The sequence below is a fragment of the Chlorocebus sabaeus genome, chromosome 22 (assembly GCF_047675955.1).
Source record: "Chlorocebus sabaeus isolate Y175 chromosome 22, mChlSab1.0.hap1, whole genome shotgun sequence".
NCBI classification, from domain to species: domain Eukaryota; kingdom Metazoa; phylum Chordata; class Mammalia; order Primates; family Cercopithecidae; genus Chlorocebus; species Chlorocebus sabaeus.
The window spans coordinates 33727714-33743871 of NC_132925.1; the positions used below are offsets into that span (position 1 = coordinate 33727714).

At 38.2% G+C, this 16158-nt stretch overlaps 1 protein-coding gene across 5 annotated transcripts in view; it reads right to left on the reverse strand.

Annotated features, from left to right (window-relative positions):
• The window catches only part of CCDC191 (coiled-coil domain containing 191), an 88065-nt gene that overhangs the window by 39151 nt on the left and 32756 nt on the right, over positions 1-16158 (reverse strand). For 4 of the 5 annotated variants that reach the window (XM_073009734.1, XM_007985760.3, XM_073009732.1 and 1 more), the window contains 4 exons: positions 14161-14351; positions 6264-6513; positions 1127-1581; positions 252-364 (listed from right to left, as the gene is read on the reverse strand). In XM_073009734.1, coding sequence (XP_072865835.1) covers positions 252-364; positions 1127-1581; positions 6264-6513; positions 14161-14351 — 1009 coding nt within the window. The remainder of the gene's footprint in view (positions 1-251; positions 365-1126; positions 1582-6263; positions 6514-14160; positions 14352-16158) is intronic. The other variant, XM_007985761.3, reaches the window with a different exon arrangement.

The window sequence follows — 16158 nt, forward strand, 5'->3', positions numbered from 1 at the left end:
CACCTTTCAGCTATGTTTTTTCTGTGTGTGTTGGTTGGGAATGCCAAAAAGGTTGGCAAAAGGGGCAGTAAAAAAGTACTGGGGCTCTCTGGTGTACTCCACTCCTCACATGTCTACCGTTCTGAGATTTTTGATGTCAGGTTCTGTCAAGTCTCAAAACCTCAAGAGTTGTCAGAATTCAGTACCAGTGTACACATTCTACTCTAGGAGAGGAGATTACAATCACCAAGGCACCACTGAGACAGCCTTGCCTTTTAGTATGGGATGTGGTGTCATCAATTGCTTTGGTTTCCTTTTGCGTCCAGAAAGAGAATTTTGGGAGTCACTTCTACTGCCTTCAGTCCCAGGGGAAGCAACAGGTGAACTAGGGGAAAAATAAAGGAAAAGAATTTAGACTACTAACCAGTTTCCTTCAAAGTCCTTTGACCTGAGAAGCTCAAAGCCTTTTACAGACCTTAATGAATCCCTGTTCTCTGAGATAACTACATATCATATCCACGCCATAAATGTGTGTAAAGAGATACGGAAAGGTTGCGTGATCGGCATGAGTCTACACAGTGAGTCAGGTACCCTGACTCCCATCCTAATGCTTCAAATCCATAAGTATCACCACATATTATCCTACCATTTACCACATGCAATGAGTATGTCTCAAGCACATCTGAAACCATCTTAAATGGCTTTTGAGAAATCTGGGCTCTTATTTGAGGCTCAAAGATGTTTTGTTTTATCCCTAACAACTACAAATTTAAGCTAGGAAATAAGCCAGCCCAGGGGCTGCTCCACATGGACCTGATGTTGTCTGACTTGGCTTCTCAGCACTTAACATAGCTAGAAACCCAGAAATAGAGCAAGAAAGCATTTTTCTGTTTAACTGGCATAGTAACAGAGATCCTCAAAGGCAGCCACGACCCAAACGCTAACTGTGTAACCGGATCCTTACAGGCATCCTTGACTATCTATGCCTGTCATATGCTAGTCGCAACATAGGCTTCTTTGCTTTGAGAGCATAAAATCAAAGAAAAGGAAAGATCATGGAACTCAGAAGCAGGACAAAGCAGCTCAGGAGCCCCAAGTGAAAAACCCCTTAAAATGAGTCCAGAGAGTTCTGATAGAACAGACATACTTCACAAGCATCTGGCAGGTTCTTGGTTCCTCTTCTCCTCTGGGCTTTGACAGCAGGTGGCTCTGTGCATCTGTGACTGCTGAGGCATGCTCTGCTGCCCACTGAGCCTCTGCCAGCCGCTGGTTTTTCTTCAGCTCGAGAATTGTTTTCTGCTGTTCCTGAAGTTTCTTCTTTTGCTTCTCAATCAGCTGCTGCTGGAAGACATGGCGGCTGTGGAAATGACCCAAGCAAAGCGGTTCTGCTTTCTGGCTGGTGGTTCTGAGCGTCTCATTGCTGCCAGGCAGTTGAGGGGGTTCAACACCCAGGGTCTTGTGCTGCTTATTGCCAGGTGCACTCAAAGGGACATTCTGAAGGGAACCCTGCAAGTTGCCTGTTGTTCTTCCTAGGGGAGGACTGAGCATACAATCACTGCTTCCCAAGGGAGGCTTTTCCCACAAAGGGGGCACAGCAGTCACCTGAGAGAGAGAAACATGTTATAACTCAACTATTTAAAGGACTGTGCTGATGAAATTCAACATTCATGAGGTCAGTATTGTTTTGTTTAATGGCACAGCTGCCATGTATTGCAGGTAAAGGTGGTCTGTGCTCCTGGCCTGGCTACCTCAGAGGCCACCACTCTTAAAACATGCATTGTTGCTCACCATGAAAACTGGGAGAGTGGCCGGCTATGGTAGCTCACACCTATAATCCCAGTGTGTTGGGAGGTCAAGGTGGCAGATCACTTGAGGTCAGGAGATTGAGACCAGCCTGGCCAACATAGTGAAACCCTGTCTCTATTAAAAACACAAAAATTAGCCGAGCATGATGGTACGCACCTGTAATCCCAGCTAGGATTACAGGAGGCTGAGGCAGGGAAATCACTTGAACCCGGGAAGTGGAGGTTGCAGTGGGCCAAAATCGTGCTGCTGCACTACAGCCTGGGCAACAGAGTGAGACTCTGTCTCAAAAAAAAAGAAAGCTGGGAGAGTGGCTACAGCTGTATGAACCATTGCCATGGGCCAGGACATTCGCAATAGCAAAAATGTTCTCTTATAAATTTCTATTTTGGACAGTTCATTTGTGAATTAGGCAAGGTTACTCCAGATAAATATATATATACACACACACACACACACATACACACACACACACATATATACACACACACACATATATATATATATAACAGGAATTTAATATGCATAAATTGACTCTGAATTTTAGTGGAAATTTGAAGATGTTGTGGCAAAGGATATATTCTTTCTCAAGAACGTTTGAAAACCAAAGAATATCTTTACAAATTAATAATATATCTCTGTTCTTTCAATGCCTCCCCTGACACCAGTAAATTAATCATATGCCATAGTACAGGATATTTATTTATTTCAGCATCAAGGTCCTGTCAAAGCCTAGCTAACCGTTTCCAGTTATTCCTGAACTATCTATGGGTGGGAAATATTTGAAAGCTCAGGATTGCTGGGCAAATATCTGCATTACATAAGAAAATGTTACCTAATAATATTTTGTATTAGCATATGCTAGTTCTCAAAGCTTTATTACATAAATCCCATTTAATAAACTGAGGTACCATACTCAATTACAAGTTCTATACAGAGGGGAAAGAAACAAGAACTTTTATTCAGAAACAGTTATCTTGGCCAAAATAATGGCATGTTAAAATGTCTCTACTAGAATGGTTTGATTCCATGGTCTAAGATCTAAGTTTTTGATTCTGCCATCTGCAATGGCTTAAAGAGAAAAATACTATGAGCTATCTAATATCAGAAGCTTCTTGTTTTAACAGGATGCCATCCTTAGGGACTCAAAAATATTTTTTCATGATTATAGAAATGCTTTCCATAGACTTGACTGAAATGAAGGATGTGGTATATGGAAACTCTGACATGTTAAACACTTTTAAAAGTAACCTTTTATTTCAGAAATGTCAGTGAACACTTATTAATGAGAATACCTGCTTAAGTAATTTAGTATCAAGCAGGGTATATGTTTTAGGTTCTTTTAAACTTGGTGGTAATGACACCTTATTAACCCAGCAAGACTGTGTCAAAGCCCTCAGTAAAGCGACAGGGTTTCTTTTGGATCATGGTAACTTTTTAACATGAAAACAAAGAATATGAAGGAAAAGCTTAGTGGTAGAGATTGCACTCTATAATAGAGCAGGAGTGAATGGTCTGACTTAATTAGAGAAAATCACCTATTTACTAACTGATAATTTTGGAAAAATTCAAGGTACAGTTTATGTGTTCTTAGTACATGAGTTCCTATGATTGTATAATTAATGAGCATCTAACTAAAGATTTTATATATTCATTTGTTCATGTTTTGCTGTACACTCTGGAAAAAGATTAGTTTACTTAGTCTCTACAGGGTCTATTGTAGTCCTCTATTTTCATTTGCTCCACTTTTAACGATATTATCCTTTCTTGATAAAGTCTTTTGCGCTTGATTTCAGAGATTTGGAGGCTTTTTTAACTATATATATATATATATATAGAGAGAGAGAGAGAGAGAGAGAAATTTTTCTGTTTTGTACAGGTAAAAATACTTTCTGATGACTTTTTTTTCTTCATTTCAGAACAGTGGCACTTTGTAAAGTAAAAGGTTCTATACAGATGTTTTTAAAGATAGAAGTCTGTCTTGGGTCTCAATGGAGAAAAAAGTATCTGCCATAAAGGTAGATACATTGCCTAGTGGAAGGGACCAAAATGTTATACATAAGTCCAAACAAGCATCTTCATGATCCTCCCTCTCTGAGAGAATAAGCTTAAATTAAAACCAGCCTGCTTGCCAGCAGTAATCACGGTAAAAAGCAAGGCTGGGGATCCTCCAGTGCACAATTTAATGTCACATGTCTGAATTAAGTACTTAACAGCATTATGTGGAGGGTGGAGGTGAGGTGGTAGAAGATCTTCTCCACAAGGTTTTCTAAACATGACAAGTGCAATGATAAAAGAAGAAAGCTGACAGGATTGACTTTATAAACACTTAACAACTGTGTATAGTACCAAACACTATAACTAAACCAAAAAGACACATAACAAAATGGAAAAAATGTTTGCAATATATAACAATAAAAGCATCAATAATCTTAAAATATAAAGAACTCTTAATAAATAAGAAAAAGATATCAAATAGAAAAATGGACAAAGGGCATGAAGAGACAAGTCACTATATATCTGTATCTTTCTACATCCATATATAGATATATATACAGTCATGCATTGCTGAATAATGGGGATTTGTTCTGAGAAACAGGTGATTTTGTTGTGTAAACACTGTAGAGTGTACTTATACAAACCAGGATGGTATAGTCTGTTGTACATCTATGCTATATGGTGTAGCTTATTGCCCCTAGTCTACAAACCAGGATAGGATGTTACTGTATGGAATACTGTAGGCAACTGTAACACATGGTAAGTACTTGCATATCTAAACATAGAAAAGGTACAGTAAAAACAGTATACAAGATAAAAAATGTACACCTGTATGGGGGCACTTACCATGAATGGTGCTTGCAGGACTGGAAGTTGCTCTGAATGAGTCAATGTGAAGGCCTAGGACATTATTATACACTAGTGCAGACTTCATAGACATTGTATACTTAGGCTACACTAAATTTATTATAATTTTTTTCTTCAGTGATGAGTTAATCCTAGCTTACTGTAACTTTCTATTTTATAAACTTTTAAATTATTAACTTTTTGACTCTTTAAGTAACAGCTTAAAACACAAACATTGCACAGCTGTACAAAACTATTTTCCTTCTTTATATACTTATTCCATAAGCTTTTTTTTCTGTTTTCAAAGTGGTTGTTTTTAAAAAAATTTTAAAACACATTTTTGTTAAAAACTAAGACACAAACACACATATTAGCCTAGGACTACACACGGTCAAGATCATCAAGAAGTCACTAGGCAAGAGGAACTTTTCGGCTCCATGATAATCTTATGGGACCGCCACTGTGTATGTGGTCAGTCATTAGCCAAAACATTGCTATGTGGTGCACAGTATATTTTCAATAGAAAAATGTTTAACCTTACTAGTAGTCAAAGAAATACAAATGTTGAAGCAATCATAAGATGAAAATAGAACATGAATTCCATTTTTAGGTATTATCCTAAGTAAAGCATTATGGATATGTGTAGATTTAGCTACTACGATGTTCACTGAAGCACTGTTCACAATGGCGGCAAACTGGAAACACCTTAAATTCCTGTAATAGAGGAGCTAAACAGATTCCAGCTTATGGTTCATTACAGAATGTCATGTAATCATTACAAAATGGTGGCACAGAATACTAGTCCTCAGACAAGGGATATGTATCACGTCCACTTGCAGAACTTAAAAAAACAGAGCTGCCATACACCTGAAATTCTGTTTTAGTAGATGTGATGCTGAGGTATACTCTCAGTTGAGAACTACTATTGCAGAAGTGTACGTAATGACAGAAAATGCTTGTGTTATATTGTGAAAATGCAATTTTTTTTTTTTAGAAAAACAGTAAGTATTAGTATTAAGAAGAAAAAAACATGGCCTTCCTTCTGAATTTTGGCAGACTAGAGTTTCTCAGTGGCCTGACTAAAGAACATTTAAAAGCTAAATAAAATATTAAGAGATAAATTTGCATATGCTTAAAGACTAGATGGCTATACTTTAACATGTTATTAGTGATTATCTATAGATAATAGAATTATAGGATGTTTTTCTGTGATTTTCTATCAAATTGCTACAATTACTACATATGACTTTTCTTATTAGAAAAAGAAAAATTTTTAATTACCCGTCTTCTAAGTCACAAACTCATTTGGAGAGGAAATGTCTGATGATCAAAAAGAGGAGTTCAAGAGTTATAGACAGTGCGTTATCTGTCTGTTCCTAAAGGAATATTTCACTTAGTTGTTTTAAATGCCCTCTCGATATTACATCCCTACTAACTTCCAACAATGTCAAAGTTTACATATGATTATAAAAAGGAGATTCAATTCAAGGAAATAAACACTGCCTGAAAGGTAGTGCATTGAGGCAGCTCTAATCTTTTGATAGCCTAGACAAGGCAATCTGACGACGACTGACATACCAGCTATAAAAGCACAAACCTCAAATGCAAGTGTTGACTAAGCAGGAAAAACAATGTACCTGTCCATTTCTTACTGGTGGACCCACCATGGCTGTTGCCTCCTCGGGGAGACTGATGCCTGATGACTCACTGGCACTGAGTTTCCCCAGTGATGCTGCCGTCAGCAGTGCATCCATCTTCTTCCTATTTTCCTCTTTTGTGAGAGCCAGCTCTCTTTTCAGGAGCTCGGTGCCACACCAGTGCTGCCATTCTGCAAAGCAGTGTCGGAGAACTTGTTTCCGGTTATGCTCAGCGGCCAGTTGTTGTTTTCTAAGCAACAAAGCACTTCCATTAAAATAAAGAAGCCATTTACAGTTTGTTAATTGATAATTTAAATGAAACATAAGTCCAAAAGGGTTCTAGAAATGTTCCATCTTAGCTCTCGCTTAACATTTTGTATTAAGCTAAATGAAATCGCTTTATAAATTCCCCAGCGCAAAGGATCTCCTCATAGAAGGTGTCAGCACTTCAACAGATTACCTTCAAGAAGAAAGAGGAACTGTTCTGTTCTCTCATGTCACAAAGGCATATTAATTTTTTTTGATTACCATAGTTTCTGAAAGCTTTTGGAGGGGAAAGAGCAAAAAGAAGGGGTACATAAGTAATGACTTTTAAAAGATGAATGCATGAGGGAGAGAGAGGTTCAGCTATGCATGAAAATTTTAAAAAGACAGGTTTGGGAGAAAGAGAAAGGAACAAAATTATAACACTTAACAAGTTAAATTGTCAATAATTTAAGTATAAGGCTTACAAAAATCAAAGTAAAACTCTGAGGGTTGATCTTGTGAAAGAAGAACTGGCCAGGGAACGGACTGCTAAAGAGAAGGACCCATTTACCAAACCCTTGAACTGAATATGCATGTCTGCCCCAAGAAGGTACTTGCTAAGCACTAGATGTGTGAAGGGCAAAGGCAAGGCCCCTGGTCTCATGGAACTCATTTATTTTCTACACCTTCCTAAGAAAGAGCTCACTTTGATTCCTGGAAACTTTACAAATATTAGGGAATATGACTAAGGGGAGGTTGGGATGTGGTATTACAGCCAGCCACATTTTCTTCCCAGTGGGAATCTCCATTAGGAGATTTGGTGGCAGTCAGTTGAGAATTCAAGCATAGAGGCCTCTGAGATCTATCTATAAGTGAATGGTTATTATCCTGAAGAACTGAGCTGTGAGTGTGGAACTTATTATGTGGTTTCAGGAATCAGCTTTGAGGTTCAAAACATAATACTGTTTAGACACACACTGGATTGTATCTTGGAAAGGTGACTCATATAAGTTCTCCATCATACCATTTGCATATCCATTTCTGTTAAACATACATAATGCTTAACTCTCCTCATGGACTCTTTGGGGTCATATCAAGCAAATCATAAAGTTCTTAACTCAGTGAGTCAGGAGACCATTTCTACAGTTCTTAAATGTTTATATGACCTTTAAACCTTTTCTGACTACAACCTGCAGTAAGAAAAAATGTCACATTGTGACTCAATATACAAGTTTATGTGTGTGTGTGTATAAAAGTTTCACCAAATAATATTTACCCTTACCACAAGAGATATACTCTGGTATTTCTAATCTAGTCTATATTTCTTTTAAAAATAAGCAACCTTGCTAACAGCGTATTTCATTATATTTAATTGTTTCCTTCTAATGCATTGATAGGTACCCAATAAATACTTAGAAATTGACTTACTGATGGTTTTTGTAATAAAAGTATAATATAGGTGGTAATAAACATTTATGTGTGTTTTATGTAAATAAATATCTGAGACTGAATAATCTTGAAATAAAAATTTTAGAAGGAATAACACTAATAAATCAGATAGCAACACAGGTAAGAACAAAGCTCCAAAAATCAGTGTATAAATAGTGAACAAAAAAACTCTGTAACACTTTATTCAAGTGAGTAAAAATCATAAATTTCTATAGAAGATGTACATTGCTGTGTCTGATTAATGTGAAATTCAATTTCCATCAATCTGCTCTGGAAGGAGGAGTGTGAAATTTACCTGATGTATTAATTTCCTGTTTTTACAGCACAAACAGCCAAAAGCAGCACTGGTGTTTTGACTGTCAAGGAGATTATTTGGACACTATGAAAAGGCAAAGAGGAAAACACTTCTATAAATATAACAAGACTAAAAAAGTAAGAAAATGAGTAAAAAAATGCACGTTCAATATAGGGCTTAAAGCCCACTCTATAATGGTTGTGTGGGGATATGAAAACGAAGTTGGCCAGGTGCAGTGGCTGATGCCTGTAATCGCAGGAATCTGGGAGGCCGAGGTGAGTGGATCACTTGAGCCCAGGAGTTTGAGACTTGGGCCACATAGTGAAACTTCATATCTACAAAAAATACAAAAATTAGCTGGGCGTGGTGGTGAGTGCGTGTAGTCCCAGCTACTTGGGAGGCTGAAGCGGGAGGATCACCTGAGCCTGGGAAGTGAAAGTTGCAGTGAGCTGAGATTGTGCCACTGTACTCCAGCCTAGGCGACAGAGTGAGACCCTGTGTCCAAAAAAAAAAAAAAAGTCAAAAAGAAAAAACAGAAAATGTAGTTATGATATCTGTATTTGTGGTTTGAGGCAGAAAGGCAGAAGCACAGAAGCCAGGGATCCAGGGACAAGGATAGTTCCACTCCTGTTCTCTTGCAGCTCACTTCAGCAGAGTGACAATGCTGCATACAAACCAATTTCTATACTTTTTAAAAGATGACACTAAAAACATATTTCTAAAAGCGAAAAATCACTTAAATTTCTTACACCTTAGTCAGATGCAACTTACTTTGGTATGCTCACCTAAAGAAATGGTTTCAGACATAGGTGCCAGATAATCATAAATGGAAGGGCAGAGTTCCCTTATGAAAAACAGCCTATCACAATTTCCTTGCAATCTGAAATCAGGGAATTTCTAGCCAGAGTATATAAATTGACCATCACAATGATATATAACTGCATGCAGAGAAAGGCAGTCTCTGCTCATCTAAGAATATGAAATACAAAAGGTTTGAGTAGGAATTTAAGTATGAACCTTGCTGCCCAGGATGAACACTCAGTGATACCAAGTGACTGGCGCATGTTTGGAACTTACAAGTCAGGAGAAGAATGCTGACTAGATATGGGACACTGGGCCAGAAACTGAGTTTCTATGCCCCAGATTCATCCTCAAAAACAGTGTCAGTAAGCCCTATTATGCTGTCTATCCCACAAGAGTTTTTTTTCTAAGAATCTAATTCAATTTAAAACAACCCTGAAAATATAGAACACAATTCACATGTAAGGTAACACCCACTATCTTAGGACAAGACTACTAGATATCTGAAAAGTGTCTTGAATGTTTTAAAAGCAAATGAAAAATGATACATAATCACAAGCTGGTGATCTGATTGAGTACTGTAATCTGATGCAGAACATAAAAAAGCAGTGACATGAACAGTTACATTTGGGATGAGCAGGTTCAGCAGGAGTAGGAATGAATAAGCTCATGCATTCAATAATGTGCCAGGTGCCCCCAGGGACAAAATGGAAGATAAAAACTTCGTTTTAAAAAGTTTTAAAGTTTTAAACTCTGTTTTAAAAAGTTTTAAAGTTTTAAAGTGAGCCAGGCCATGAAAGCTTTGTCCTCTGCCTGTGTGATAGAGAGATCAGGAGCTCTACCAGGTGAAGATACCATGCGGCTTCTGGCTGCTCACCTGCATACCCACGTGAGCAGAAGGAAGGACAATTGAACATGATTAACAGGCACACTCCGTAAATGATTTCCAAAAGAACACTGAAATCTGGAATACTGGAAATGAGAATATCTGATGGCCTGTTTTCAATTCAGCCTCACTTCTCTTCCCCGCCTCCAGGTGAGCCTGGTGGGTTCACCCTAACCTGTTCCTACACAAGCCTGCCTACGTACTAGTTTATTAGTTCTTCTCCAAACTAAAAAATGCCCTTTTCTAGTGAGCCACATTCTGCCTCTTTCAGAAGGTGGGGCTTATGAATTTCTATTTCTAGAAAGCTCCTCAGGGGATTATTATGAAGGATAGCCAAGTGTATGTCACTCCTAAGTATTTATCTTATGGTGTCTTCTGTTGCAATTGTGTTAAATATTTGGGTACAATTTTAACTTCCCCATTTAGATTAAAAAACTAGAAGGCAATAATGTTAAATACTTTTGTTCCCCCATCCTATCCCCAGGAGAGGATCTAGCATACAGTAAGCATCAGTAAAGCTGGTTGACTGAATTAATTTATCCCAATCAAACAGTATGAACGAATGTACGAACAAACAAATGAGATGGTTTGAAGAATGCCAGTTTTTCTCACTGGCCTGCCATAGTACCCTCAAATCTCTGTCACTCCCACTTTGGGCACTGTTTCCAGACAGTGCCTGTTAAAATTAAAAAAATATATATGTCCCAGAGGGATAACATATCAAGTGAGAATTACAGTAACAAAGAACAAAGGGCTTGAGGGACAAAGGGAAGAGATAAAAGCATGTTCCAGGAAAGGCCCAGGGCACTGGTGCAGGAGAGGGCAGGATTAAAGACTGTGGAAGTTAATACAGAGAAGGGCAGAGATGCGCCCCAGGAAAGAATTGAGAAATCTGGGAAGCGGGGCTCAGGAAGGACTGGCAGAAGATTTTTAAAAATTTTTTATTTTAATTTTTCCATAGTTATTGGGATACATACTTACATGAGTAAGTTTTTTGGTAGTGATTTGTGAGATTTTGGTGCAGATGTTGAAAACAAATTGTTTCTTCCCAGTTTTGTCTGGGGCTAGCTGTAAATGCAGACAGAAAGGGGGAGAGGAGGAATGGAAGATCTGGAACCAACTTTCAAAAGTGAACATGCTAAGGAAATTGAATATACAGTATAAATTTCAATACCACCATCTCAAAGGGTCTAATTTAGTGTGTGTACTAGAATTTTCTTGTATTACTAAGTGAATCCTCAGGGTTTGGAAAGTTTGTTCATGTTGAAGCTGCATCACAATATTGTAAGGAAATTTTATAACATCATTACCATAACTTATTTTAAAATAATAAAGATGAACAAAAATAGAGTAACCAAAATTCCTATTAGGAAAAGCAAGACACATTTTTAGAAGAAAAAAGTGGATGAATCCTTGGATTGCAAGTGAGACCCAGCACATGCTCCAAAAGGAAAGATGGTTGCTAAATTACAAATACTAAAAAGAGAGGGATTTGTGGTTGCTTCAGAGAGAAAGTGGGAAGAACAAAAAGAAAAGGGGGGAAAGAAAAAAGCCCACAAGTCTAGGCCTGTCGTGGCAGACAGGCCAGTGAGTGGAAATCTAGGTGTCAAACAACACACGTCAGTGAGGGAACTAGAGGATGAGGACACAACTGACATTTAAATAATGAACATAATGAGTAATTTCAATGTCCAGGTGAGTGAACCACAGAATCACCTGTGTTTGGTCAATCTGGTCAGAGCTAAGTTTCTACAATGAGTAACCATGATAATAAATGCTCTCTCTTATCCCTGAGCTGTCTATTTAGAAAGAATGCTTCAAAACCCTATCAAATTAAATTGCAGGAGAGGAAGCAATTGAGTTCTTCATTTGTTCCCTGATGTGCTTATTATTCAACAGGTATGGATTTAGTGTCCATTGAGGCTGCTCTTTGCTCTGTGACCTTGAGTCATTTACTGTCTCTGGGCCTTACTTTTATCATCTGTAAAATGAGGGGCTGGATCAGATGATCCTTGAGGTGCCTTCCTGCTCTGGGATGTTTTTTGCTTTATAGTAAAAAATTATTATAAGTTAAATATTTTCTAACTCTGTCAGTTAAAAAATGTTTAGTATCCATTCTAAACATTTAAAAATAGTCACTTGAAAATAATTCACAGACACAAGACAAAAAGTTCTGAGAAGATCTTTTTAAAAAAACTGGCACATTATGCTATTATGAAATCCCTATTTAGTGCTTTTATATTTAAACAGTTTAATTGGAATGGAATCTTAAATTTTCCAGATTTTCCTTATACAAGTTTCTTCCAGCATGTAAATCTCATAGGCCACTTTTAACTTCAACATCCAAGTGTCCACTCATTTTATGCCTGCATTCACACTGCATCCACATTACAACCCCAGTTTCCCTTCTTTACCCAACAAATCCTGCCAGCTGTTCCTTTCTGAGTGAGCTATCATCCTAATTCCTTGTATCAATCACCAGGTCCTCAGATTTAAGAAACAAACTATGGGAGAGTTTTCTGTGTTGGCCTCTTTTTTTTTTTCACCAAAGATTTCTCCCAGCATATCACAGGAAAGGGAAATTGACTAGGTCACCCTCCTGCTTAAAAAACCTTCAAGGATTCACCTTTTTTTCTTTTTTTTTTTTTTTTTTTTTTTACCAAAGACTACCTTAACTCCATGTCCTGGCATTTGAGGCCATTCAGAAGTTGATGTACTTGACGACCACATGCTTGATAATCTCCAGCCAATCCAGATGGCTATGCTTCATGCCATCATCCCAGTCTCCCTGTCTCTACCTAGGAACATCCTATTGACCATGAAGAGCTCAGATCAAGACCCATCTTCTTGATAAAGCCTTTCCTGGCACTCTAGGAATCTCCTTAGCCACAGCTACACATTCTTGTCATGTTCTCAGCAGCAGATGGAGATGTATTATTCAGTTAACAATACTCCTCAATACCTGTACAGTCTGTAGATCTTGTTTTGCCCATTCATCTGTGAGTTCTTTGAGGACAAGGGGCCATGCACCAGTCTCCAGGCCTGATGCTATCACAGGATTACTCAACTTTAAGGGGCACCATGCCCTTCTATGTAAAAATACTTGCATTTATCATTTATGTGATTTTTCATCCTGAATGAATGACAGCACTGCCAGCAGAGAAGTGATTACATATAAAAACATGGATTTCTCCCCAACTCCTAAGTAAACAAATGGTTCCTTCACATGGACACAGAGAGGGGAACAGCACACACCAGGGCCTGTTGAGGGGTGGAGGATGAGGGGAGGAAACTTAGAGGATGGGTCAACAGGTACAGCAAACCACCATGGTACACATATACCTATGTAACAAACCTGCACATTCTGCACATCATTTATCACTTTTTTAAAGAAGAAATAAAGAAAAACAAACAAACAAAAAACCAAATGGTTCCTTTTACATCTGTGATTTTGATTCAAGAATGCAAACTTGAACTTGTAAATAATAAGAAGAAAAGTATTTGATTTTAAGATGATGGAATAAAGAAAGCCTCATTTAAAGACAGAATTCTGTGTCATTCACAAGCATAAGAAGGAGCTGTTATAAAGGTGTCAAAAAACCTCTAAATAAGGTGTGGAACAAAAGATGGTAGAGCGGGAAGAAGCATTCTTGGCAGGTTGGCCCTCCCAGATGGATGCTCTCTGTGTCCTTAATTAACATTTTATGTGTATACAGTGATTTCTATGAATGAGAATTATTGGCATATAAGCCAAACACCCTCTTTTGAATTCTAAGATGGTCCAGGATACAATGCTACTACACCAGAATGCAAGGGAAAATCCGAATACTTGCTTCCCTTAAAGAAAGAAGATCATGTACAATGTATATTTTAGTTTAGTTTAGTTTAGTTTATTGGAGACAGGGTCTCACTACGTTCCCCAGGCTGGTCTTGAACTCCTAGGCTCAAGTGATCCTCCTGCCTTAGCCTTCTGAGTAGCTGGGATTACTGGCACACTCCACTGCTCCTGGCTAGCATATTTAAATAATTTTGTTTACTTATAATTTTCAGTTAAAATTTTCTAGTTTGAGATGTAACAGAGAAAAACTGTGATTTCCGTATTTTATAAGTGGATAAGATTACTCTAGTCAGCATGTGTAAAGTTTATTTGTGGATTCTTCAGGAGGAAAATATCCTAGATAAACATACTAGAAGGATTTTCACAATACAAATAATGATACCTGTTTTCTTCCCTAAGATCATTTTCCAAGGCTTGAGTCTCCCGCTGCAACTTCTGGGATCTTGTGTAGTCTCTCCAGGCCCGCAGGACCTTCAGCTGAATCTTCCAGTCAGACAGGGTCCCAGCTTTCCCCAGCTTAATCCTATGATCAAGAATCAGCTTGTGCCAGGCAGAGAAATACCGTTTTTGACACTGCAGTGGAAACAATAGGAAAATCACCATCCATTAGCACTAGTGTTTCTAATATCTAACACTGACAGCCCTCTCCTCAGATTTTCCCCTCACACTTACTAAAAACAAATATAGGAACTGTTGTCTTAATGGAAGGGAAGAGATAAAACACAATTCCTTTATGCTAATAATGACAAGGAATATTCAATCATGCAAATGAGGCATTCTCAGCCCTCACAACTTAAACTAAAATACTTCATTCTCATTGTAAGCCACCAGTCCCATGGGGAGCTGGAATAAGTCACATCTATGACATGAACCAAGGGGCTTGTTTGAGAAGCTTGAAAACCTGTCTCCAACATGACTCCCCCGCCAAGGTGTCTTGGAGCTCAAAATACCAACCATTTAATTCATTACCGTTTATAACACCATTACCGTTTATAACTACCGTGTAGTGCCCTACACAAGTGAACATGAGAGATTCCATGAAGATGGGATGGAGTCTCTGGTCCCTGAGAATAAGACAGCTAAAAACAACAAAATCAGCTGGGCTACTACCACTGACCACTTTGGGGCTCTGGTGAGTCTAGAGAGACTAGATGTTCAGGTTGCCTATAATCTTCCGCTACATGCATTTGACAGCAAATTAGACAAGGTCTACTGACCCTAAGGATGTCCCAAAGCAGTACTTTACTCACGATCCTAGTCTAAGAAAATCACTGAGACCTAGTCCTTGCCTGTATCTTCTCTCTTTTCAGCAAACTTTACATTCCTTCTAGATCAAATTACTTTCAGCTTTTGGCCTTGACACCAACCATGCCATTTAATAGTTTCCTATCTATGTTCACACTGGGTTGGTGCAAAAGTAGTTGCGGTTTTTATCATTGCTTTTCATAGCCAAAAACTGCAATAACTTTTGCACCAACCTAATACTAATTTATCTGTCCCTCTTTTCTGCCTTCTTTCTGCCTAACTACTTCAGTAGTCACCTCTCTTAGGAAGCCCTCCTATTACCAATCCCTCTACCTAAATGTAACTGCCCATCCACTGTCTTCCTAAAGCAATCTATGCTTTCTTCAGCCAAAACACCCAACACACTATATCATAATTACCGGTTTACCTTTTTCCCCTAGACTGTGAGCCTCCTGAGAGAAGGGAATAGGTCTCATAAATGGGAATGGTAAATCTGACCGTGGCATTGAGTGTGGGGAGCATCAAAACAAAACTAACCTCATAGAAAGTGACTTCGTGGGAAATATGGAGGATGCCTGATGACCAGTTTCAAGGATATGCCAGATTTATCAGGCAAATATTTACTGCTTCTTTCTCTATAAAAATACTTAACTTTCTTAATTTGAGCGTTTACTAAGCAACCATCACTGTGTTTCAATTTGGGGACTCTGCACAAAATTGTTTGACATGACCTCTACTTTTGAGAAGTTATAGGGAAAGAAGTTATATCAATGAAAAGACCAATAACATAAGAAACCATCTACTAGAATTCTTAGAAATTGTCCATTTGGCCAGAAATGTTTTCCAAACAGGGTATTAGTTTATATTCTTGTTCTGACAAACTAAACAATATTCTTCATTATAATTTCTCGTGGCAAACTTTAAAAAGCCCTTTCCCTATGTCAAATGAGGCATATGTTCTAGACCTTCACCTCAGATCTCTTGGAGGGGATGAAAGAGGGGAAGGGAGAGAGGAAGGAAAGGGTATTTGCTGAATACTGGACACTCTTTCAGTTGTAACAGGGAGAAAAGATATAGCTGCCAGGTTGAGGGGTATGCCTTTTGCATCATTTTGTTACCTCTTCCACAAAACACA